This window comes from Trichogramma pretiosum, unplaced genomic scaffold, assembly GCF_000599845.2.
Source record: "Trichogramma pretiosum strain Unisexual culture from Peru unplaced genomic scaffold, Tpre_2.0 scaffold5, whole genome shotgun sequence".
Lineage (NCBI taxonomy): Eukaryota > Metazoa > Arthropoda > Insecta > Hymenoptera > Trichogrammatidae > Trichogramma > Trichogramma pretiosum.
Window position 1 is genome coordinate 1,818,358 of NW_019641672.1, and position 24,887 is coordinate 1,843,244.

Sequence of the window (24,887 nt, forward strand, 5' to 3'; positions counted from 1 at the left end):
CGCACAATTGCATCACAAAATAATTTTTATTTGCTTGGTCATTTGTAAAAGAAAGAAAACATTAACTGAATAACACTTGTAACAGGAAAACTCCCCAACAGTTTACCAAGAATTCAGCCAAGTTTCTTCAAGAGTATCGAACAGTTTCAAGTCATGATTGTGACTGAAAAAAATCAAAAAGAAAACATTACTTTTCATTCTTAAAAAAAGCTCAACATTTACGAACATGCACTCATACTTACTTTTTGAAAGCCTTGACTACTTCTGCAGCTTTGGTTGGATGGCATATTACCGTTGTTTTACAGACATTTGGGTCAAATAATGGTTTTAAGTATGTGGATGCTATTCTGTGCATATCTTTTATATTAACTGAAGAAATGTTTCGAATCATTTGACGATTGAAATCTTGAGGTATATTTTTGAAGTGAGACAAAACAGACTTCAGTACCATATCACCTACGCTTTTTTCTCTCTGAACTATTTCGTATATTAAAGAAGATTTAGCAGATTGAAAAAGCAACTCGTCCCATTTATCTTGTTTATTTTCAGCTAAAGAGTTAAACTGAAAAATTAATAAATGTAAAGTTATTAATATATCTTTTATTGATACGCGGATTTGGAATTTCATAAGCACGCTTTGGATTGTCAAGTATACACTTACAATAACTTTTTTAGTTTCTCTGTAAGCTGCTATTATGTTTGTTGATCCAAAATAAGTTAAGTAAATAAGACCCTGATTTGGTTTCACAAAAATATCGTAACTGTAGGCATATCCTAGACCTCTAATAGTTTTCCACAATGGACCCTGTTTACGATTTAAATATAATAATAATCTTATAAGTGATATAAATAACAACTATTAATTAAAGATAATTTTTTATTACCTCCAATTGTGTAAAGTATTGCAAGCATACTAATAGTGGAGCTGAATCTGGATCTAGGTAACTATTAATACTAGGAGCACATTGAGAAAGAAATGCAGATTCTACGCAGCCGATTCCAGTTACGCACCCATTGCATTCCATTTCTTCGGGAGTTTTCATCAGAGTGTATTCAGGAACTACATGCAGTCTAAAATTATTTCAAAAATATTCAATCAAAGTTTTATCCTTAGTCAACATAAATCGATTAATTACTTTTGTTTTAATGACGAATCAGTGTTTGAAAAATTACTCCATGACTTATATGGATCAGTAACGTGTTGTAAAAGTCTATCAACTTGTGCAGTTAAGAATAAAACCATATTTTTAGGATTTGTTAAAATATTCTTCACTGATTCTAACTCTTCTAAAACTTTTTCTTTTTCACTATCGTCGCCTAATTTTTCCAACATTTTGGTGAGAAATTGCTGCTGACGAAGCATACTGACATTATAATGATTGCTTTCTAAAGTAACATTTTTGGTATTAAAACAATGAAATACTCAATAAGATGACATTTAAAAAAATGAAGTTCAATACCTTTTTTATAAATCAAACTTTTTAAAAGATCATCAACCAACTTTTTACCCTTACGCTTCATTTGAGCTACATCATTAATTATTTTTGTTGATATAATTTTCAATCTTTCCGCAGTTAGTCGAGTATTATATAACAGATCGTTAATCCATTTCACACCTTTATCGTATTTATCAACTTCAACCTATAAAAAAAAATTGAGAGCGTAAAATTACTTTATTACTTATGAACAATTTGCTCAAGTTACTTTTATACTTTTCTGAATATTCATAATCATACCTGTAGTACTAAAATGGCACTCTGACTATAAGAGCCACATGAAAATCTTGATGACTCTTCGACTCCTAATCTGGTACTAACTGCAATGGTATCCATTTCTAATTCTGAAACTATAGTTTCATAGGGTATTAAAACGCCATCTCTTAGAACTGGGCTCTCCAACAATGATTCTAAGAGAACAGGTAAATAAGGTTTTTTGTCCAAAGTAATATCAGATGTGTCCATGACAACAAACATCTAAAAATCAAAATATTTTTAATAAACTAAATATGAGAACACAAAGTTGAAATGAAAACGCAAACAAAAATACTCACATATACAAAATTTGTGTTGATATTATCTAAGTAAGTGAAAAAAGGCAGTTTATCCACATTGAATTTTGGATGTTGCTCACCATTGGTAACATAACTTGTCAACTGATGAAATTTTATGGATTCAGTGTCTGGTATTGGTACCGATGATATTATTTCATCAGGAATAGCTGTCTGTGGAATTCACCATGAAAATAATTTAACTTTTCTCAATTTCATAATAAAAATAAAAATAAAAAATTAGTACATCGTTTTCAAGCACTGCTTCATCAAGTTCCTTTTCTTTCAAACTTAAGCCTTCTGGACCTAGCTTTGTTTTTACTTCTTCAACTCTGTTTTGCTCTGCCTCTGAAAGTTCTTGTAATTTTATAACACTTGGAATACCTTTCATAACTGCAGAAGGAGCATCAATCAAATATTTTTTCAATAAACCCAACCAATAAGCTTCTGGTTTCAATGTTAATGTTTTTAATATTTTTATTTCATTTAGTCTATCCTCCAACTGAAAAAAAATATAATAATATGAAATGTGAAAAATCTCATCAGGCACTGGCTAAAATTAAAAACTTGCATCATTTTTATCATTTCCAAACAAAAAATCACCAATGATCATATAAGCAACTGCATCATGTGGGCTACTTTCTAAATTACTTAATGTTTCCAGAATGTGTCTGTTAACAACTGTTTCCATTCTTTGCATATCTATTCCTTTTTTATAAATGTCTTTCAAAAAGTTCATAAGTTTTGAAGAAATTTTAGGAATTTTTGTTTTTGGTACATTCTGGAATATAATGTACAACAAAGATTCCGAATTTTCTGATAATGAAAATTTCACATCACTAGCAAAAGACCCTTCAATCTCAACAAATTCTTTTTGTAGTGGACTTGCTGATGTATCCGTCAAATACTTGAGCAATAACATACAACCAAGCATATCAATTCTATGTGAAACAGTAGATGGTCCTCTCCATCCTACGCAGACTAGACCATTAGTTTCATCATTGCAAGGATAAAAAACATTGCGTTCAACATTTTCAGTGAATGGAGGTATTTCACTTTGCCAGGGTCTTTCAAACTGACTTCTTTTACCCTATTGAAAAAATTTAGATTTTAAAAATTACATTTAAAACATTGTATGAATTTATGCAAGGCAGAGAAGAAGTTATTACCATTTTCATAATTTTTTCCTCAATAGGCCAAAGTGCTTTAAATACATTTTCATGTTTAACCTGCCCTGTTATTATAACACATAAATTCTCTGGTCTGTAGTAATTTTGATGATAATCTTTGACTTTTTGATTAGAGGTACTCTCCCTTAAATTTTTTAATGCACCTTACAGAGAGAAAAACAAATTAACATTTAAACATCTATTTGAGGTATTTAATGACAGTTTGTATAAAAATGGTTGTACCTCCAGTATTTGATTTATATCCACATTTACCAGGATAAATTGCACGTCTTAATTCCTGATGAACCAGAAACTCTCCAACATTTTCTCTTTCTTGCATTTCAAAATAGACTACTCCACCATCTTCACCTTCTCCAGTAATATGATGAATTTCTGTAGTATATGCTGAATCCTTAATTTATTTAACAATTATTTAATGAAATAAATTGATAAAATACTTGAATATTTTAATTCAATTCATTATTATATTACCTTTAGCGTTGGATACAATATATGGTCAAGATAAACAGGAAGTAATGTCAAAAAACCTTCACTTCCCACAGTTTCCATTGTATAAAATGTATTATCAACATCAGTACAAGCATTAGTACCTGAAGCTAAACATCTATTTGCCAAAAGATCCAGCACACCTCTGTAAGGGTACTGCTCGCTTCCAAGAAAGATGAGATGTTCTAGGGTGTGAGGTAATCCATCGTCGTCAAAAGCTTCAGTAGCTGTATCATTTTTTGATATAAAAAAATAAAAAAAATAGGTAAAGAAAAAAATATTAGAAAGGGTAGTTCTGTGGAGTTCATTTAAGGTTATAAAGAGCATAAAAGACGCTAACCAAGACAGAAGTAACCGCCGACGACAGGACCATCGACTTCAGCAATAAATATAGTGAGTCCTGTATTTTTTGATCGGTATTTATGGACCGGAATTATATCGTTGGAAGTGAGAGAGCAAATAAATTCGAATCCTTCAACCTTGCTGTCCGTTACAGTATTGTCAACCGGAGCCATGATTATAGGGTAGTTGTCACTCAAGAATTACTGTACGTCAAACACTTTGAGATAAAACAATGCTAACAAATACTCATCAAAAAAATAAAATTAATGAGATTTGTTTCACGTTATGTTAATGTATTATGAATATAATTCATAAACCAATTAACAGACAGAAACTGTCCAGCGTTCCGGAACCAAGCGCCGCTATTGACACTAGCAAAACGCGAGTCAGACTGTATATGCTGTACAGTGAAGATATTTTGCAGGTCCTATACGATAGCTACTGTACTTATAGATATAGGCCTACATGCAATATGGCATGCGATTACCCATTGTGTGTATTCCGGCGGCAATCGTTGTGGTCTGTGCAATCTTTCAATTGAAATAAGTCGTATTTGTAATTTCAACGACTTTTGAAAATGTTACTTATAAGAAAATGAGCTAATTCGTTGGATTCCAGTGCAGTTAGATGAGTGACAAATTCAAAATTTAGCAGCTAAACGATGAAGTAGGATAGGAATTGAAAAGTATCTTCGAGTTCGACATAATAATGTGTTTTTGACAGTTTATTTGCGAATAGAAAACAACTGATAACGTTAAAGAATTATATAAATAAACAAAAACAGAAAGTAATTAAGGCGACGGATGAAAAATGCAATTTTCGGAGCCGCGAAGAAGGCGTATACAGCACGCGTCGAACGGTGAATCGAGGCGTCATTGCTGGCAGTCGTCGGTCGTGGATCGACAAGCGGTCAGCACGAGGGAGGATTTCGGAGGTGCAAAGGCATGAGGAAGAAGTTGGCTGGTCGTCGTGACGAGCACTTGATCGAGCTCGGGCGAGCTTATGTAGACCGGGCAATCTTGGGCGAACTCGAGGACCATCTGGCGACACATGCCGCAGGGACTGGTGAGGCGACCCTCGACCCGCTCGGCGACGACGCCCAGGCCCGAGAAGTGTCGCTTGCCCTCGCTCACGGCCTTGGTGAGGGCCGTCCGCTCGGCGCAGATCGACACCGGATACGAGCAGCTCTCGACGTTGCAGCCGGCGACTATCGTCTGCGCCTCGTCCCGGCAGCGCAGGGCGGCTCCGACCGCGAATCTCGAGTACGGCACGTAGGCTTGTTTGCGGCCCGCGCTCGCGGCCATCAGCAGCTCCTGGGCTTTCCCATCTGTGGACAGAGTATACGATCGGCCTTTATCAGCGTTATTGTTCGTCACTTCCGCTTGGCAGTCTGCCTCGTGCACGCGCGCACGACTCCGGCGGGCAACAAGTTTTACATTAAATACGTTACGAATAAAAGGTAAAAAAAAATGGACTTAATGCAAAATTCATAACGATTTCATTACGTTTCGTTTTGTATATTATTGAGATGAATGACCCCCATGAATTGAAGCTAATTCGAGTTTTTTATAATGAAAAATGATAGTTTAAGTTTTTCTTTTTACTCTTTTTTATCACAACAAATTTTATTCTTTTTTACATCCGTATAACAAAAGTACATGTTTTACCATTTTTAGTTTTACGAAAATTAAGTACTAAATTTTAAAATCTTTCTTATATTAAAAAAGCTCTGAGAGACATGTTCTCAAAAACTCAAGCTCATTTCGATAGGTGAATTAATGGACATAAAAATCGGCAAAAAATGTTCCCAATTTTTTTTTTCAACTCGTCTATATTTTACGAATAAGACCTACTACCTATAGGCTTATATTTTCAGGTGCATCTTTAATTCTTGAAAAATTGGAAAAATTGACAAGAAAACGGATTTTTACTTCAGAATACATTTAATCAATTAAAATTTCAGCTATTTTTGTGCAAAAGATAAAAATGACCACGTAATAGTGATTATCGAAGTAATTAAAAATCCACTCATTCAATTTTAAATTTTGCTTTGTAACAATCATCATGAGATCGTAAAATTTTGCTCATGCCAGATAATGAATTCTGGAATTTTTTATACAAAGTATTTAAATATGTAAAATTTGTGTATGGATAGAGCAGTTGCATTAATCGAGTTTATAGAACAGTATTTCATAAAAATATATACAAACAGTAAGATAATTGGTCAAGTAGGGACAATTTTGCGAAGTAAAATTTGCTAAAAATTGATGATAATATTATTGTGAAGTTTAAATGAATGTCGGACTCGCTCGTGTACTCGTTACACGTTGAATTATATGAGTGGAGCTTTTGGTGGCGCAAATAAATGCCAGCGGGCTTTGATTCAAATTGTCCTGAATACGAAATGAAAATTGAAAATGAATGCTGTAGTGCAGCGATCAATTAAATGTTTCAACAAACAATTATGGAAAACACGACATTAACATAAGCCTTACGTAATAATAATACATATGATTACCGAGTTTTGAAAATGGAACTGTGTTGTCAGATAACATTTGGTTGAGTCTAGGAGATGCTGTGTGTGCACTAGTGAGAAGTATACGCGCGACTCAACGCCAGATGAATTTTAATTTCCTTTGGGAACTCGCGAGCAGAATAGCAAAGCTTCTATGTTTACGATTTCAATACTATCAGATATGTATGTACAAGTCGAGATTCGGACTTGTTGCTATCCCCCTCTGTTTTGATTCAATTTCTTTAGAAATCAAAGCAGAGATCAAAGATTATATAGGCACTCGTTTGGCCAGCAGTTTTCAAACGAAAACTGCACACTGTCGCAGTCTGCTGACTGCTGCTGGCAACAATAACCTATTGCAATTTTTGCTTGCCTTGCATACAAGCGGCCTTATTATAATGCTAGTAGGTACTGCTATTCTCTGTGATAAGTACTGCAAGACACAAATTACAATGTCGAGCATCAAAGAGAAGAGCGCGCATATCGCAGAGTCTTGACTGACCGTGCATTTTGCGATACGCGCGACTTTTCAAATACGAGTGTCGAGCAAGCGCGAGGATGCTCGCCGATCGACCCAACGATTCTCAACTTTTATTTCACTTGTCAATAATTCGATAAATCAAAATCGGCCAATTCAAAAAGCAACGAGACTAATTTAGCGAGTTAGTCTATACAAGGAAGTTTATAATTCATATGCGGTGATCTGAGACTTTCTTTTTTTACTCCCTAGTTATCTACTGATTAGTAAAAAAAACAATCACTTATTATCAAATAGAAGACGGGTGTTTTCTATGCCCGCTATGTCGATTTTGTTTGAAAGAAGACATTACAGGAAACCATATTTTTTAAAATGAATTCGATTAGAAAAAAAAAAGATTTTTAGTAAGAAATCTTTAATAATTGAATTGGTGTTTAAATAATAAAATAATTTGCTTTTACATATAAAGATTGTTTATATTATCAGAAAAATATTAATTAAGTACATGGTAATGTTAGATAAATATATAAATAATTTATGCAGAGACAAAGGATTCCAGGGTCAATTTTTCACTTTGGACTTATTATGTATAAAAATGACAACTATTATAAGTTTTTTATGTCCGAAAGCATTCTGAAATACGGTATCAAGCAGAAAACGTGATTTTATTATATTCAATATACTTCAAGTTCTCATAATTAACAATCATATTATATTATTATATATAAAAATAATTTTTTTGTGCGAAACGGATTTTAAAATTGATTACTATGCCATTTTTGCAGTTACATAACGATTAAAAAAAATAATTTTTCATTTCAACAAAAAAATGTTTGCTTCCAAAAAAAGACAAAGAACATATATAACGGCGTGCATCAAAACGAGATCCATCGATTAAGATAATAGTATGGTATCGACGAGTACATTTTTGACGTAACAATTTCCAACGTGAATGATCAATAATAATAAACAAACAAATTTAAAAGCACCTGATAAAAAATGCAAATTTGGCGAGGCGCAATGAACTGTTCCAATCGTAAATGAGCACGTTTAATAATATTAAAAAAAATTATATGGATCCAAGCAGATTCTAACACGTATATTACTATAAGAGAATATAATATTAATAAGCATGTGTATAATATATACATAACAAAACAATAAATAAAAAAGACGTTGTTTCCGGTCCGCGAGAGACGCGGATATATAATGCAACTTTTCTACGCTGGCCTTCGGTCGCGCGACAAACGAAATCATTATCAATTATAATAGAGATAATATCTAATGAAGCAGCTCAAAAATCGTCGAAGCTCAGTCATTGCGATCCCGAAGAGGCGTGAGCGGCTTGGGGTTGTGGGCCGGCGACGAGACTGGAGTCGTGCCGTTGTTGTTGGCCTGGCCCGTGACCGCGGCGATAGCTGCATTTTTTTGCTGAAACAACTTGTGCTGCTGCGGCGACATGTTCTCCTTGCCTTGGCCAAGCTGACGCAGCTCGCCGAGCCACAGCTTATCGTTCGCCTGACTTAGCTCGGCCACAAGATCGTTCTTCGTGTCGAGCTCCTACAAACAAATGTACACGTCACATATATTACATGATTGTTGAATCGTCAAGATCGTTTTCGATGTGGCAATCGTTATATGCTATCAACGCTTCGATTCGTTTCACGACCGATGAAAAAAATTGGCAACGTCCACACGCACGATCGTCAACAGTTTATTGCTCGTTACAAGTACATTCGTTCATTGTCATGAAATCATATCTTTGCATGATTACATGTTTTATGTTTTCTATAGGATCGGCAAAATATTTTTGTTCTACAACACGCCAATTGCAATGGTACTTTTATAAACATAATAAATAAATAAATTCATTAATTGTATCAAAAACAACAATTGTATACATATCATGTAAGTATACATGTATAAATATAATATATGAATAACACATAAAGATATAAGTATCTTCAAACAATACGTTCAAAACTTGACGTCAGTTTAACATCGACCAAGCCAATCGGTGAAAAAAAGACCAACGGCAACGAGCAGAGTGATAACGAAGACTAGCACATCACGAACCTGACGCAAACGTAGCAGATCCAACTGCTGAAGGCTTATTTTTTCTTTCAGCTGCGAGACGTTCTTTGTTTTTTGCCGATTGTTGCAGCTGGACACGAGCTCGTTATACTTGTCGCTCGTTTGCTGGCACTCGGCTGTCAGCCGTTCGCAAGATTGCTCGTACTCTTTGACTTGTCTGTTGACAAAGAAAACAACAACAATTTTTTCCTCTTTTCTCAAAATTTCTTTTTCAAGGAAGGCTGATGGAGAAATTGTGAAAAACTTACTTTTCTAGTTTTTCTCGCTGATCTTTTTCGTTTTCTAATAATTGCCTCAACGACGCTATTTCATCCTGGAATTGAATTTTCGCCTCCTGTAAGTCGTACTTTTTCTCTTCGATTTGGTACTTTTTGTCTTGGAGCGATTTGATTTCTTCTTGCAACGTCGACAATTTGGCGTTTAGCTGAAGCAAATAATGACCCATGGATAAAAGTGAAAAGTAGGAAGGAAAAAGAAGCTCGTGCTAAATCTTACTTGTTCGATTTCGATTTTATGCTGTTCCACTTGCTGTTGAAAAGCCAGCTTGTTGTCTTTGATGGCAAGATTCTTTTCGTCCAGCTGTTGGCAAAGTTTCTCGTTTTCCAATTGCAGCCTCGACACTTGAATGGATTGCTCGTCGCTAAGTTGTTCCATTTTGAGCAGCATGTCGGTGGCTTCTTTCAGTCTGTCGGACATTTCGCGCAGGCTCTCTCTCAGCTGCAAAAAAGAAAGTTCAGCAATTGGATGGAAGAGTCGGTAAAAGGGTAAAACAGCTTCGTACCTCTGCATTGCGCTCGGACTTGAAGTTGCATTCCTTCTGAACTTTGGCCAGCTCGCCTATCGCCGTGCTCTTGAGGTACTCGATTTTGGCGTTAAAGTTGGCCTTGGCCTCGTTGATGTCCGAGGCGCTCTTCTCCTCCATCTGGCTGATGAGCTCGACCTTCTCGTCGATCTTGTCGGTGATGGAGTCGAGCTGCTCCTGCACCAGCTTGGAGTTGAGGGTGATGGTGTCGAAGAGGTCGCGGTAGCCGATGAGCGAGGCGTCCCGGGCGACGAGTTCCCGCTGGAGGCGCTCGACCTCGGCCTCGCTCTGCTCGAGGCGTCGCGTGAGCGCCGCGACGCTCAGCTGGTTCTCGGCCATGACGACCTCGAAGCGCTTGCGGCGCGCCACCATCTCAGCCGACTCGGTGCGAATCTGGTCCTTGAGGTTGCGCAGCTCGCTCTTCTTTTCGACGAGCTCGGCCTCGGCCCGGTCGAGCTCCGCCTGCAGGCTCTGGCTGAAGCTCTCCTGGGTCTCGACGGTGCACTTGATCTCGTCGAGGGCGGCCGTCAGTCGGATCACCTCGATGTCCCGCTGGGCGAGCTTCACGTTCAGGGCCGCCTTCTCGCTCTCGAGCCGGTCCAGCTGGCCGTTGTACTTCTCCGTGGCCTGACGCAACTCGTCCTCGGAGCTGCTCTTGGCCTCTCGCACCAGCACGTTGACCTTGGCGTCGGTCTCGGCGATGACGCGCCTCACGCGCTCCTCGCTCTCGGCCCGGCAAGCTTTCAGGGTCTCCCTCGTCACGGCCTCGGCGTTCTCGACCATCTTGTTGGCGCACTCCTTCATGCGCTTTTTCTCGTCGTCGATGCGCTTCTCCATGGCCTTCTTTACCTCGGCGAGCTCTTCGTTGCGGGCCGTCGTCATCTGTCGTCGACGAGTAATAAGTGCACATATTTTATAAGAGAAAAGTAATGGCAGAAAATAAATGTTCACGTGCGCCAACGTACGTTATCGAGCTCCTTGAGGTACTCGCTACGAGCTTCCTCGAGCAAGTCCTTGAGCTGCATCTGCTCGTCCGTGTGTATCTTCGAGGTCAGCTCCATCTCGGCCTTGTGAGCAGCCACTGCCTTGGTGTACTTGTCGTTGGCGGATTCGAGCTCGGCCTTGACCTCGTGCAGCGTCCGGCTCATCTGCAACACAACGAGGGACTTTTGGAATTTTTTATACTAAATCAATCGGTGTCGCTGCCTCGCGTTCCCAGATATAGGAGCTTACATCCTTGTAGAGCTTCTGCACGTCCTGCAGCTCCTCGGTGAGGAAGGCGTTCGTCTCGACCATCTCGGCGAGTTTGGCCTGCAGCTCGACGATGGCGTCGCGCTTGGCCTCCAACTGCTGCTCGAGGTTCTCTCGCTCCTCGTTGAAGTTGTCGCGCGACAGCTCGATCTCGCGCTCGTACGTCACCTTCAGATCGGTCACGAACTTTCGGATGCGCTTGAGAAAGCTCTCGACGCCCGGGTGGAAGGACATGTTTTCGATGTTCCACTTGCCGTCGTAGTTCTCGTAATCGAAGTACTCCTGAAGCACGTTGGTCATGTCGTCGAGCAGCTGCGTGTTGATCGTCAGCACCTGGGCGTTCGTGTCGTCGTTGAAATTTTTTATGTCCGCCTCCAATTCCGACACTCGACTCTCCGATACTCTCAACTGGAATAAATGGCAATTTTCATAATCGCGCTCTCATTGATCACGTTCCAGTAGGTTCGGGCCTACCTTTGCTTCGGTCTCTTTCAATTTGTTATCCGTCTCGTGCTGCAGCGCTAAAAGCTCCGTCACCGTCTTGTCCTTCAAGATCAAAGCTTGATTGAGCTCCTCGGTTTTTTCGTCCAGTTGCTGAGTGGCTAATTCGAGCTTCTTCATCTTCTCCATCATCTCTTCTTGCTCTTGCAACTTTTCCAGTTCGCACATGAGCAGCGTAATTTTTCTCCTCAGCTCCTCTTCGAGCATCGTTTTCTCGTACATGGCGTCCTCGTTTTTCTTCAAAATGTTGGTCAGCTCGGCTTGCAGAGCCTCCACCTCTGTTTGGTACTTGTCGTTTTTGTCTTCCATCGCCTGCTGCTGTAATTGCGTGTAAATTTGCTTGAGTAATTGGCTCGAGTGCCGCCAACACGTGCACTACACTGACTCACCATAGCTTCCAGATCCTTTTGATACCGTTCCTCGGCTTGTGCGTGTTTTTTCAGCAAAACCTCGTACTTTTCGCCGGCGTCCTGCAACTCGGCTTTCATGTCCTCCATGTGCTTCTCGTACTCGAGCAAAGTTTTGTCCTTGTTGGCGCATTCCACCTTCAGATCGGCTAGTTCCTGCAGCGGTTCGTACGGAACCTGTTGCTGTGACTGTTGCTGCTGCTGCGGCTGCTGATGCTGATGCTGTGGATCCTTGTTCTCGTTGTTCACTTGGTAGAGCTTGGTCTTGATTCGCGGACAACTCATACCACTGGTTTTGTTGACTAAGCGCCTCTTCGGAACTTGAGGCTGCAACAACAATCGAGTCGAATAGTTTTCACCGCGCTATATACGCGCAGGAGAGAAAATACAATTGTTCAGCTCGAGTCGTGGCTTACCGTTCGAAACTGTTTGGCGGAACTGGCGGCGCTGGTGAGGGCGCTGCCGCTCGTGGTGCCACCTCGACTCGATACCGATGCATTGCAATCGGCCCCGCTGCTAGTCGTACTCTTGGCATCCTGATTGAAGCGCGCGGTCGGCTTTTCCAGCACCGGCGCGCGTACCTTGCTGTCGAATTTCGGATCGTAAGCACCCGGTGGCGGCGCTACACCTGTTGATCGAATTTCATTCAATTAGAATTTTCAAAAAAAAAAAAAAAAAAGAAGAAGAAAATAATCATTCAATTCTAAATATTTTTTTCTGACAGCAATCGTGTATTTATGTTAGACTATTTACGTAGTTTTCTGAGTTAAAAAAGTTCGACGTTGGAAAATTATAAAAAATATCTTGGTTTTGAAATGTTGACAGAAAAAAATTTTGTTTTGCTGCGATTCAGTTAAAATAATGCAACGAAAATGAAAAGGGACTTGTTTATCTATCCCGTCAGCTCTGTTTTCACCGAAAGTATGGTGAACGATGTAGCTTGCTTATTAAGGAGTAACCGAACGGTTCGAATTCTTGGAAGCATAGGCCTGCAAATCGATTGACTCGACTTGAATACATAATGGGCCAAATTCCATCATCTTGGCTATTGAAATCAGAGTTGACTTCTATGCGATAAGTAAGCTCCGACAGCTGTCTTTAAAAAAGAAATCGCGGGCTTTTCTCGAGTATTGAACCCAGCTGCTCAGATACAGATTATCGATATCGTAACGTTACGTGCGTATGTATAAATAATGAGATTATTTTGTTTTATCGCTCCTATACACAAGTACATACAAAAAATCTCACATGCTCATGTGCAAAACAAGATTCGGTAGACTGAAAAAGTCGTCGAAATACGTTTCACAGCATGTGCACCAAAAGGCGAATACGTGATTCTGTTGGCGCATATACAGCTACAGATATAAGGTGCTGGAGCCGAGCACCGATCATCGTCCTGCAATTTCAACGATATGGGGCCCGCAAAAGTTCTCATGCAATTTAGCGTAAAACTTCCCAAGGGGTCTCACGCATCGCGCGCGAGGGGTGCAAAGTGCGTTGGAGCCTTTGCAGCGTCTGGCATAAGCTAATAACAATCATGAACGCCCTACACACAAGAGCATAATGTACGAAGCACACACCCTTGTAAGACGCGCAGAGATGTGTGCAGCTCGAATTCGGGGAGTAAAGGGCGAGAGAAAAATATTCCGATGCACACACTCACACGCACACGAACATTTTTTATAAATAGAAGCAGCTATTGGGATTTAATGTGCAGAGCATTGGAGGGGGTGAAAAAGACGGACAGCTATATAGGTACGGGGTACACGAGTCCGCACTGTGTTATAGGGGGGACGTCACTGCCCCCTCCAGTTCTCACGTTCCGGAATTGAATGCCGCTGCGGCGTTGCTACTGCGCGGGGCCCGAGCCATGCCAGCCTGTATACATAATGTAGGCATGTATAGAAATGCCTGAAAGCCCGCAGCTGTGAGAGCCGATAAGAGCTGCCAGGTGTCCCTTGCCCATGTATATAACGCGCAAAGCGGCACAAAGCGCGCGTGCATCCGAGGCATGGCTCAAAATCTTATGTATACACAAACTCGACGCTTTTTCGACTCCTTTTTTTCCCACAAAAACGCTATACCGCTCTGCCCTATGCATACATTTAAATGGGCATTTTTGAAACGATTCAACTAAAACGCGCCTGTCTCTCTGCACAACTAATAAATTTGAAATTTTCACTCTTAAATCGGTCGTTTGATTCGAAAATTAAAAGTTTTTATCGGTCCTGAGATGCTACCAATCTGTATTTATTATAAACTTTCAAACTAGCTCTTTGCTGCGTAGTTACGAATGAAGCTTTTCCATTTAAGCAGAACTGTATTCATACGTACTTGTTGTAAGCTCGTTGAAGCGCTGAATTCTGGCCTTTGAAAACGACATTATCTCGTTAGAATTGATTTGTTTTGTTGGTTAATCGGTAACGTAACGCGGAAGATATCCCCTGGCGACAGATCCAAGCGCTATCCTACAGTCCAGGTAGTCCTCGACAAACAAAAGCTCGTCGCGAATTGTCTCCCGTTGACAAGTCGACGTTTAAAAGCCGCAATCGTCACTTTTACACACTGTTTTGGGAGAGTTTTTACGCGAGCGAGGAGCGCTCGATCGCGAAGGAGGAAGAAAAAATCGGTCGGAAAAAGAGGAAGGAAGGAAGGAAAAGAGGTGTCACTGCGGAGATCACTACTACGACGTCTTACGCATTTTGCGGCATAATGCTGCTTTAGTTGCGCGAACGCGAGACTGACTGAGCTCGCCGAGTGCAAGTGCCTGTACGCGCGCCAGCGGCACTTTGCTCGCTATTTTGTAACGGTTATACCCTGCACACTTATTGGGGCCCCGAATTTCTCCCGCCAACCGAGCTCGAGCAGCTTTCCGCAGGGGCTGCTGCTGCCTAGCTGCGCTTCAAGACCCTCGTTACAATTCTTATACCCAACACCGTAACCTTAGTACGTATTGCGGCACGCTAAAGTCGCCTCTTCTTAGTCCGCTCCCTTTTCTTTTCCTCTCCTTTTTTTTTCTCTATATATATGCGAGCAGCCGTCCGTTTGCAGGATGCCGCAACTAAACTTCTCGAGCCGTTTCTCCAACTTACGACTAAACAGACAGCCAGAAAAAGCGAGAGATAGACAGAGATAGAAAACTGTACGTTAGATTTAAAAAGAATGATCGGTCGGAAGCTAGCTCGCAACTATCACGCCTTGTTATTCGGGCACTTTGGCTCGATCTCTTTCTACATTAAATTTATCCGGAATTTTATTCTTATCAACATAATTATTAAAAAACAACATGGAGACTTCATTTTTTCGCAAAAGCCACCAATCTGGTCAATGAATTTTGGCCTTGAGCGTGCCCTAAAAGAGACCAGTTTAATTTTTATATTTTTAAGGACAAAAATGTCCAAGTCTTAAAACGTCATTTTTTATTACAAGAAAATTGTTAACGCTATAATGCACATTTGTCTAATTTTCTATTTGAATCTCAACCTTTAACCGAATGAGTCATCAGATAAGTCGCTGGGCAATGATGAAGATTTTTAATAATTGGTAAATGAACGTATACAAAAATAAAAACTATTTACTGATTTACGATTAACAGATAATTAGAGTATTTTGAAAAACAAACATCGATATCATTGTTGATTGTTATGCAATTGATCAGGATATCATATGCGATAAAAAATAAATATCGAGCATTCTAAAAAAACGAAAACACCCCGAAAAAACCGGTTGAAATGCAACACCAAATAGGAAATCAAACTATATATAATTTCTTAATTGAAATCAGCTTGCGATGTGAAGAAAAAGATACGATGAATGTGGTTCGATTTCATGAAAGTTCACAAGTTTAACAATGATATAGCATGAGCATTTTAAAATTAATTCCTACGAATACTCTGTAATAATTATTTTTAAGGAACTATCGAAGCCAAGGTGAATATTAAAATGTTCAAAATCGTTTTTTAAAACTTTCATTATATAAATCTACGTCTATTCTAGGCATTTATGTTGCTATCATGAAAAATCGGTAGAAATCTCACATAATAATATGTGTTTTTCAAGCTGTTTATGAAAACTATGAATTAACATCTATAATAAAAATATTATTTTTTCGGTCGTCGTAAGCAAAATTATAACTAGACCTTCGCTCCTTTTTGTTTTTTCTACTAAATGAACTAAATGATAATCCAGCTAAGTATAACGAAGCCCCCATCTCATAGAGAACGTCGAAGATGTCGTCGAAGAGGTCATCGCCACTCATGACCCTTTCGGCAGTGACTGTTGATATGAGCGGTCTCTGCGAAATCCAAACTGTGAGTCTGACCATCCTGCGGAAGGCTCGGTGTAGACTTCCAGGCGACCAACTGCCATCCTTCTCACGATCTTACCTGCTGTGTCCAGCCTGCACATCATGCACAGCATTCAATCGAGATTGAATATTGCACCATTCAAAAGATCTATACTTTGAATTCAATTTATGTGAGTTTTATAGATCATTCTATAATTATCTACCAAACCGCTAATTAGATTCACGGTATAAGTAAGAGATTTTTGCCATGTCTTCGACAACTAGCTCTTTATGCCATCGTTACTTGCACCGATTTTTCGAATCGGCGGTACTTTTCAAATTTTCACTACCGAACATATGAACAAAAGCAACACTCGCATTACTGTTTGGTTTTATAAGCTTACTGGCGAGGGACTTGAACCAATTTTGAACAATTTAACGTAAAAAAAAATCAGAAAAATCGTTTCTTTTTATCATTATAAATTTTGCGGTCAAAAAGACCTCGACTCAATTCTCAGAAGAACTTGTTGAACTCGATGAAGATCTTGCAGAAGACGACGAAGATATCGAACGTTGTTTGCTAATATTCGTTGATTTCGAACGTGATCTTTGTCGATATCTTTTCTACTTTTATGAAATCAGAGTTAATTATATGCAAAACTTCCTTGTTTAAAATCGCTAGATTTCCATGTGAACTATGTACAGCTGGATTCGGCTATAAATCTAGATCGATTTTAAATTACCCAGCTGAATTTTGTAATTGAAAATATTGTTCGACTTTTCATTGAATAAAACTTAAAAATAATGCTAAACTGAATAATTTTAAATCGACCTGGAAATACAGGTATAAAATCTAGCTGGATAACGTAAAATCGAGCTAGAATTCGAATCGAATCGAGTTACAATTCTATTCGAATCTAGCTGAATATTACACATGGAAATCTAAAGATTTTTTTTTTTAATAAGAATAAACTCAAATTAAAGTTGAACCCAATGTTTCAACTATCATATGGGCGCCGACTGCCGTGTGCGCACTCGCATCAGGTGTGGTGGAGCTGCGAAATTCTGAGCTAAGCATGTGGCTGTTGCCTGTTGGTTGGCTGTTGTCAGTCGCACTCACCATATCTTCGACTTGTCGTCGTCTGCCGATTGGTGACGTCGGCTGTATTCTGCGTGTGTACCGGCTGTCTATTATTTATCATCAAAATATGTGGATGATGGCAAAAAAATTCTTAATCCCCTTGTGGGGACTTGTTATTTTATTTTTATTAAGTGATGTTTCCTGCCAGTACAGGACGAAAAACGTAAGTTTTTCACCCTAACAACAATCACCTACATGTTTAAACCTTTCAATGCTAGTAGACTCTGCACAAAATTTATCCAAACAATATTTAGTATTCTTTATGTTAATACTGCATACGCATGATCATTGAATGTTACATAGACAATTTTTAACGATACATCGATATTTTATTTTATATAAAATAAACATTTACACTATGATATCCAAAATATTACTTTGACAAGCCATTAACCTCTATGTTTTGCTTATCTAATTTATAGACTCATAGTCATTCATTGTCAGAGCGAGTTTCACAGCTTACAGAAATGTCAATGAAGAGACCATTGTTAAAATTTAATACAGCTAAGTTTAAAGAGTTTGTAAAAGCTACACCAAGAAATTATTCAGTCATTGTCATGTTTACTGCTATGGCGCCTCAACGACAATGTCAAATTTGCAGGTCAGTGGCTGAATTCAAGCTTAGTTTTGTTTAAAAATATAATTTAATATTGTAACAAATTATGACATTTCAGACACGCTAATGAAGAATTTACAATTGTTGCTAATTCTTACCGGTATGCTAATTTGCATTCAAACAAGTTGTTCTTTGCACTTGTTGATTTCGATGAAGGATCTGAAGTTTTCCAAATGGTATTTTGAAAAATTATGATTTTGGTTTATTTTTATTAGCCACTACAATATATTGCCTTAATTTTAGATGAGATTGAATACTGCTCCAGTATACATGCATTTCCCATCAAAAGGCAAACCTAAACCAGCTGATACCATGGATATTCAAAGAATTGGATTTTCAGCTGAAGCTATTACTAAGTGGATTATCGAAAGAACTGATATTCAATTTAGAGTATTTAGACCACCTAGCTATTCTGGAACAGTAGCAATTATTATGCTCATGATTTTGGTCGCAGCTTTCTTGTACCTAAAGCGAAACAACCTTGATTTTTTGTACAACAAAACTATTTGGGGTCTCGGTGGACTGGTAAATAGTCTTGATCATTCATTTGATAGAAACTTATTACATGTATATTCATTCAATTTTATTATGTAGCTTTTTACTCTCACTATGATATCTGGTCAAATGTGGAATCATATAAGAAGTCCGCCATTTATATATAAATCTCCTAACGGCAACGTAGCTTACATTCATGGTTCTTCTCAAGGACAGTTTGTTTTTGAAACATACATTGTGATGATTTTGAGTGAGTACTTTAAAAAATGACAATTACTGAATCTTTTGTTATTTTTGCAAAATGTTACATGATTTCTTCAATAATTAATAATAGATGGTGCTGTTGTATTGGGTATGATTCTTATGACTGAAGCAGCTTCTCGTAAAGGTGATGTAAAAAAGCGACGAATATTTACCATCATGGGATTAATTCTCGTAGGAATATTCTTCAGTCTACTCCTTTCTATTTTTAGAAATAAAGCCCAAGGATATCCTTACAGGTTAGTTAATGATTTTTTTTTCAACAATTTTAACTTACTAATCACACTTTCATTAATAATATTCTATGAATTTCCAGTCTCTTATTCAAATAAATCTGATAAATATCAGCCTATGATCAGAATCAACAATAAACTTCAATTAGGAGAGCAAAGCTTTCTGAAATTCGAAGGCTCCACATAAAATAATTTTTGATACATGCAAAATCTGAGCACTAAATAAGCATGCAACAGTGTGAAATTTATGTATCATAACTAAAAAATTTTATTTACAAAAATTAAATTATCATGTGAATGTTACTTGTGAATTGTTGTAATCTATTTGTATTTTGAATTATTTGCTCTTTATAATTAGCACAAGTTAAATATCAAGAAAAAAAGTCGTCGAGAATTAAAAATATATACTTTTATTGAAATACTTTGCAATATAAAATTTATATCCATCTTGAAATTAATAACAAAAGCTCAATCTTCAATAAATATAAGGTATTACTGTATATCGATTTTTTGGATAATCTTTGAAAGTCTCTATCGACCATTTGTGAGACATGTAAGCACATTCCAACTGAAAAAATTAAAAATTTATAACAATAAAGTCATCAATGAAGTAATTATGATAAAAAATTATCCTACCTGATTGACGATGACCCAAAAAGCAACATAGCAATACGTTGAAGCTCCTCTCAAAATAACAAGTAAACATACATACAAAATTATTTCTGTCAGTTGCAAGGGTGCACTTATAAATTCAAAAAGACCTCCATGAGGAATTTTGTGTTTTTTAGTTACAACCTTTCCATTTTTGTCTTTTCTGAGACTAGCCAAAATTTTATTTGTTCTTAGTTGTACATAAGATGCTAACAAAAAAATCAAGGCAAAAATATAATCTATCACAGTTAAACGAGACCAGTCTAATTGAATACTTTTATCTAATAAACAAATGTATAGATTTAGTTTTTACTTATTTGTTTAGCATTGAAATAAACTAATTATTTATACTTACTATTAGAAATATTATGAGTTTCTCCAATAATACTAATAATGGTTCCTACATAGTGTGACAAGCCAACTAGATAGATGCTGAAATTCATGTATGTGTCACTAAAGATACTTATAAAATGAGTTTCATAAAATCTTTTCCAACAATGTATCATGAAAATAACAAGTCCTAGAAGAACATTTTCTGCTGGAACTTAAAAAAAAAAAAAAGAAATTAAAAACAACAAAAAAGATATTTAAATCAATGTTGAATTAAAGTATTTACCATTAAACGGGATAGGTTTATTTAAACAAAATTCTAAAGTATTAACCACGAAATTTGGTAGTGGCTGGTTCATAAAATATCTATTTACAAAAATAACAAGTGTCAAGGTAGACAGTGGACCAGCAAGCACATAAAAGTGCTTAAACCATCTAATTATTGAAAGATAAGCATGTTATGGTAAACATTAGTAAATTAATAGAAATAAAATTATTCCTTAAAAAATCCAACCAAACCTTTTAGGCACTTCCAATTTTTCTAAAAATCTATCTTGTGCAGTCGATGCAAATTTGCCATATTTGAAGACTTTCAACAAGGCGACCGGCAAATAAGGTTCGAATAAATTGATCAACAAACCGATGCCACCGGTCGTACACGCTTTGAATAAAAATAGAACTTTGATCAAGTTCAAAGCCATCTCGCTCCAAGTCACTCGTTTGCGTGCGTTTTATTTTGATTCTGCTGCTGTTGTGACTATGGTAGGTATATGTGTTTGATGTGCAGTGCAGCGTGCCTCGTACTAGAATATGCTGTATAGGAAGCGTTCGCAAGTACGCACGAACTTTGAAAGTGGAGAAAGTGCAAAGCGAGTACAACGAAGAGTCGGACAGCTCACCTGTGAGAAGAATCTCGCGGATACTTTAAGTAAACATGCAACGGCTTACCGCAAACCGAACAAAGAAATCGTATAGGAAATAATTCGTTCTTCTTCAAAGTAAGTAGATTTATGTAAATTTTACTTTGTAAACACCGTAGCTTTTTTAGAAGTAGAATAACGCTTTCTTATGAATGTTTTGGGCAAGACTCATGGTCTACGGCTCACAGCTTACGCTTATCGTTTTTTGTGAAACCAGCCGAATCTCGTTTTATCTTTCTATACCACATTTTTTACGCCGGTAAACGTAACTTTGCGGGTGGTATGATTGGGTTGAACTTTTACACTGCGCACTGTCAAAATTACACTCACGAAGTCCAATTGAATCTTGAGCACGGGAATTATTTCTTCTGAAAGCATACAGGTGTATTCAAAATTACATACTGAAGTGGCTTAGAAATTGTATTTTTAAATCGAAGAAAAAGAAAAAATCACTGTATTTTGAATCTATTTAATATACATGATTTATTTTTTCTCATTTTACACTGCTTATTAGTACAATTTAATATCGGAATAATATGAGCACTCGCAGTTTGATTCACATTACAACCTTTGCGTTAAAAATATGTAGAGGGCTCAATCGAATAGATGGACGGGCTTTCATTAGATGAACGATTTGCTGTATAAATGATTATTCATCATATTCAGTAATCCCGCTTGTATTTTTTTTAATTATATTTTTTTTAATATCAATGAAAGTTATGTATTTTAAGTCTTGATTAATTAATACAACATTTACGATCATGTAATAACATAGAATATTTGTAACAGTCATTTCAATAACTACTCGTTTATCTATTGTAAGCCTATTCATCGATCGGTTAGCTTACTCATACAATAGCAATAGGTCCAAAATAAAAACTATATATAAAGAATATAACAATAAAATAGCATTGGTATGTACATTCAAGAATGTATGTCTATATACGGTCTATATCACGTGTTTTTATGCATATTACATTACGAAGGAATTTTTTTCGATTGCCGATGTTGTGTAGAAAAATATTAGCGGAATGTTCGTCTTTGAATCATAAACATAAATAATTAGCCAATCGTAAAAGGTAGAGCGAACCTAGATTTTTGGTGTCGATACAATTAACTGTTTTCTTTAAAATAACCGTGAATCATTAAGTATGGTCATTTACATCGATATACTAGGTATACAACATTTTATCAAAATCGTTATTTTATTAAATTAAATATTTTATATAGCACACTTGACAATAACAATCATAATCATTTAATTTAAAAAAACTTTACTCTTCTTGAGTCTAGGATGAAAGTAAAGACGTACTCTATTTATGAAAAAGAAGGTAAAAAACAACCTGGGAAGAAACTTTTTTAATGATGTTCAACTCTCTTACAAGTTTAGCGTTAATACTCATTTTTCATATTCGATTGACCTAAGAGTTAGTTAAAATTCAAACATAACATTTTCAAACCATGCAACGAATTGAAAATCTTAGGAAAAAATAAACTGGAACCTTAGTCGTGTAGAAAGTAACAATCCCCGGAACAAAACGTTAACAAATGATCATTGATCATCGACGATAGTCAGTAATATGATAAAGAAAATTGTTTGATTCTTGGCAAACGTTGAATAACTTATTGATGAAAAACTTATTTCATTGAATTCAGACAGGTATGCGCGATTATTTCTGTATAATATTCAAGTCGCGAGTCGCACGTCTCGTACTTTCTATCACATTATTTTGCTTTGTAAAAAACTTTTTGTAGAAAAATAGTTTTAAATATACATTTTTCATAATCATGAATCATAATCACTGGTCTGAATTTTCAAAAATAATAATTTTGCCATTGCTTGCTTTGAGTTTGAATGTAGCATGCTTAAGACCGTGATTTCCCTTTACTTTTTCATCTTTTAAGACCTAACAATTTTTTTTGTCTCTTTTTACGGCGACTCGGCGGCTTTTATTAATATTTTTCAAAAGAGTAGAATAATATTATTTTTTTCATGATATCGATACTTTTGATAACTCTTATAATAATAAACAATATTTTCCTTTACGAAGTATTAAATATGAAAACATTTAAATTGCTTTTTTTAACATTTTTGACAGGGTGGATGAGAATAACGAGTTATCACTTTATAAAAACGCGTCTAAAAAATTCGCAGATAATGTGATTTTGAATACGCGCAAAAACAATAATTCAAAGTCATTATTTTCTAAGTAAAATCAAAGAATGCACGAATTATTTTCGAACATAATTAAAATATAAAAAAATAATTAACAAACATGAGCCCGAGATTCTACTTACGGCCTCTTTATCTTACAATTAACTTTGAATTTTTATCGTAAAGAGAGTTACAGATTAATAAGTAAAAACAAAAAATAACCACAGAATAAATCATTAGGTCTGGTAAATAAACAATAAAATGGCTCTAAAAAATTATTCCTGTTCTCTCTTGACTTAACAGCTGAATATACGTGCAAAATCACAATACTACAATTAAATTATTGAATAAAGTTGTAGAAAAATTTCTCGTCTTCAGTATTAAAAAAATGCAAGAACCCGATAAACCTAAAATTAGATGGAACCACTGCTATCGCCTGGAAAAACCATCATGTGATCGGTGCTGTAAGATGCTGATGGAGAGATTCTCGCGTCCAGTGAAGCTCGACTGGTGGAACTAAAACTACTCGAACTTAAATCTTCGCAGCTAGCCATTGATTGTGTACCACCTGCATTAATACATATATTCAATTTTATTGTGAATAAGTATCGTAATGATTGTTTTTTATTCATTTTAAAATAAGAGTGAATAATGTGTCAAATTTATGTAAAAACAACGAAATATCTGTCTTTGCTCATTTATTTATTGATTTTGTTTTTCTCACTCTCGATATAACTGAATTAGTATATACCATTTTTATTTCAATAATTTTCTGAACGGTCAATACAGTCCGCTATAAGATTTTTTTTAGAGATTAATACGTACACCCAATATTGGTGAAAGTAACAGGACTCAAAGAATCTCACAAATTTGCTCTCTTACATACATACACATATGCACACAATGTCATGTGATTTTTATCGTACACCGTAAAATCAATGCACTATCAGATCTAAGAGTTGAATCAAGAGGTATTTATACAAAATGATTTTGCAAAAGCACATTCAAGTTTCGTTTAATGTGTATCCAGACATTAAAGCGAAAATTCACGGTTTATTAATGAGATTTTGTGACTTGGTTTTGTTGAAATTGCATTTCGAGACATTTGAAAAATGTCAAAATACGTAATTTTGACGAAATTTACTTATTTGCAATTTATGCATTTATGAGATTGAATTGGTCGAAATATAAACGGGTATTCCAGTAGCACATATACTCAATAAAGCATAAATAACTAATTCCATGCACTTATCTAAATATGATAACCTTTTGACTATACCTCAATATATAACCATCAAACATTGAGAGAGATCATTCAAAATAATATTTTTTTTTACTTAAGAATAAATCCATATCATCCATATCATCATTTTTTTTACTTAAGAATAAATCCATCATGTTCTTTTTTAATTTTCATTTACAAACTAAATGAACGAGTTAAAGCAATTGTTATAATTTCAAAACTATTGCAAAAAACAAAAATATTATGTAAATAAATATATAAATATTACTACACGCATATGCAATTATAAATAAATATATATATAATATATATGTGTGTGGATCAGTACTGTGACATACATTTTTCTAATTTTTTCTTAAACAATAAACGTTGTTATGAACACTTTATACTTCTATATAATAGAATTCATGGTACCTGAGAAAAATTCTCATTCCAATTGCGTAC

At 36.4% G+C, this 24,887-nt stretch overlaps 5 protein-coding genes across 5 annotated transcripts; 1 reads left to right on the plus strand and 4 right to left on the minus strand.

Annotated features, from left to right (window-relative positions):
* Positions 1 to 7: 7 nt before the first annotated feature.
* On the minus strand, positions 8 to 4,443 carry LOC106650552 (uncharacterized protein C05D11.1-like). The gene is made up of 14 exons (XM_014368625.2): positions 4,064 to 4,443; positions 3,709 to 3,950; positions 3,460 to 3,628; positions 3,217 to 3,380; positions 2,619 to 3,137; positions 2,295 to 2,549; positions 2,051 to 2,221; positions 1,737 to 1,973; positions 1,461 to 1,641; positions 1,137 to 1,386; positions 885 to 1,071; positions 662 to 805; positions 243 to 562; positions 8 to 163 (listed from the first exon to the last, which is right to left on the minus strand). Exons 1-14 carry the CDS (start codon positions 4,236 to 4,238, stop codon positions 103 to 105), a joined length of 3,075 nt encoding a protein of 1,024 aa, XP_014224111.1. The 5' UTR covers positions 4,239 to 4,443; the 3' UTR covers positions 8 to 102.
* Positions 4,444 to 4,761: 318 nt separating this feature from the next.
* LOC106650418 (cytidine deaminase-like) lies at positions 4,762 to 6,987 on the minus strand. Its single transcript, XM_014368400.2, has 2 exons — positions 6,584 to 6,987; positions 4,762 to 5,392 (listed from the first exon to the last, which is right to left on the minus strand). Exons 1-2 carry the CDS (start codon positions 6,618 to 6,620, stop codon positions 4,938 to 4,940), a joined length of 492 nt encoding a protein of 163 aa, XP_014223886.1. The 5' UTR covers positions 6,621 to 6,987; the 3' UTR covers positions 4,762 to 4,937.
* Positions 6,988 to 7,807: 820 nt separating this feature from the next.
* LOC106650254 (myosin-9-like) lies at positions 7,808 to 14,533 on the minus strand. The gene is made up of 11 exons (XM_023460477.1): positions 14,448 to 14,533; positions 12,530 to 12,741; positions 12,096 to 12,440; positions 11,680 to 12,045; positions 11,188 to 11,613; positions 10,920 to 11,102; positions 9,934 to 10,836; positions 9,648 to 9,869; positions 9,401 to 9,576; positions 9,135 to 9,309; positions 7,808 to 8,618 (listed from the first exon to the last, which is right to left on the minus strand). Exons 1-11 carry the CDS (start codon positions 14,494 to 14,496, stop codon positions 8,370 to 8,372), a joined length of 3,306 nt encoding a protein of 1,101 aa, XP_023316245.1. The 5' UTR covers positions 14,497 to 14,533; the 3' UTR covers positions 7,808 to 8,369.
* Positions 14,534 to 17,514: 2,981 nt separating this feature from the next.
* LOC106650372 (tumor suppressor candidate 3) lies at positions 17,515 to 19,447 on the plus strand. The gene is made up of 7 exons (XM_014368330.2): positions 17,515 to 17,702; positions 17,962 to 18,140; positions 18,214 to 18,331; positions 18,399 to 18,680; positions 18,750 to 18,900; positions 18,985 to 19,150; positions 19,228 to 19,447. Exons 1-7 carry the CDS (start codon positions 17,607 to 17,609, stop codon positions 19,241 to 19,243), a joined length of 1,008 nt encoding a protein of 335 aa, XP_014223816.1. The 5' UTR covers positions 17,515 to 17,606; the 3' UTR covers positions 19,244 to 19,447.
* Positions 19,448 to 19,536: 89 nt separating this feature from the next.
* LOC106650373 (polyprenol reductase) lies at positions 19,537 to 21,078 on the minus strand. The gene is made up of 5 exons (XM_014368331.2): positions 20,645 to 21,078; positions 20,412 to 20,560; positions 20,151 to 20,339; positions 19,781 to 20,076; positions 19,537 to 19,712 (listed from the first exon to the last, which is right to left on the minus strand). The coding sequence occupies exons 1-5, from the start codon at positions 20,824 to 20,826 to the stop codon at positions 19,620 to 19,622; spliced, it is 909 nt and encodes a 302-aa protein (XP_014223817.1). The 5' UTR covers positions 20,827 to 21,078; the 3' UTR covers positions 19,537 to 19,619.
* Positions 21,079 to 24,887: the final 3,809 nt, after the last annotated feature.

Coding starts and splice junctions, on each gene's coding strand:
- LOC106650552 (XM_014368625.2), bottom strand. CDS start 4,238: ATGGCTCCGGTTGACAATACTGTAACGGACAGCAAGGTTGAAGGATTC. Junction 3,138..3,216: donor AGGAAAAAATTATGAAAATG/GTAATAACTTCT, acceptor TTTTTTCAATAG/GGTAAAAGAAGTCAGTTTGA. Junction 806..884: donor AATACTTTACACAATTGGAG/GTAATAAAAAAT, acceptor AATCGTAAACAG/GGTCCATTGTGGAAAACTAT.
- LOC106650418 (XM_014368400.2), bottom strand. CDS start 6,620: ATGTTATCTGACAACACAGTTCCATTTTCAAAACTCG. Junction 5,393..6,583: donor AGTTCCATTTTCAAAACTCG/GTAATCATATGT, acceptor CTCTGTCCACAG/ATGGGAAAGCCCAGGAGCTG.
- LOC106650254 (XM_023460477.1), bottom strand. CDS start 14,496: ATGTCGTTTTCAAAGGCCAGAATTCAGCGCTTCAACGAGCTTACAACA. Junction 12,441..12,529: donor CCGCCAAACAGTTTCGAACG/GTAAGCCACGAC, acceptor TTGTTGTTGCAG/CCTCAAGTTCCGAAGAGGCG. Junction 11,614..11,679: donor TGAAAGAGACCGAAGCAAAG/GTAGGCCCGAAC, acceptor CATTTATTCCAG/TTGAGAGTATCGGAGAGTCG.
- LOC106650372 (XM_014368330.2), top strand. CDS start 17,607: ATGTGGATGATGGCAAAAAAATTCTTAATCCCCTTGTGGGGACTTGTT. Junction 18,141..18,213: donor CGACAATGTCAAATTTGCAG/GTCAGTGGCTGA, acceptor ATGACATTTCAG/ACACGCTAATGAAGAATTTA. Junction 18,332..18,398: donor GATCTGAAGTTTTCCAAATG/GTATTTTGAAAA, acceptor CCTTAATTTTAG/ATGAGATTGAATACTGCTCC.
- LOC106650373 (XM_014368331.2), bottom strand. CDS start 20,826: ATGGCTTTGAACTTGATCAAAGTTCTATTTTTATTCAAAGCGTGTACG. Junction 20,340..20,411: donor TAAACCTATCCCGTTTAATG/GTAAATACTTTA, acceptor TTTTTTTTTAAG/TTCCAGCAGAAAATGTTCTT. Junction 19,713..19,780: donor TTTGGGTCATCGTCAATCAG/GTAGGATAATTT, acceptor TAATTTTTTCAG/TTGGAATGTGCTTACATGTC.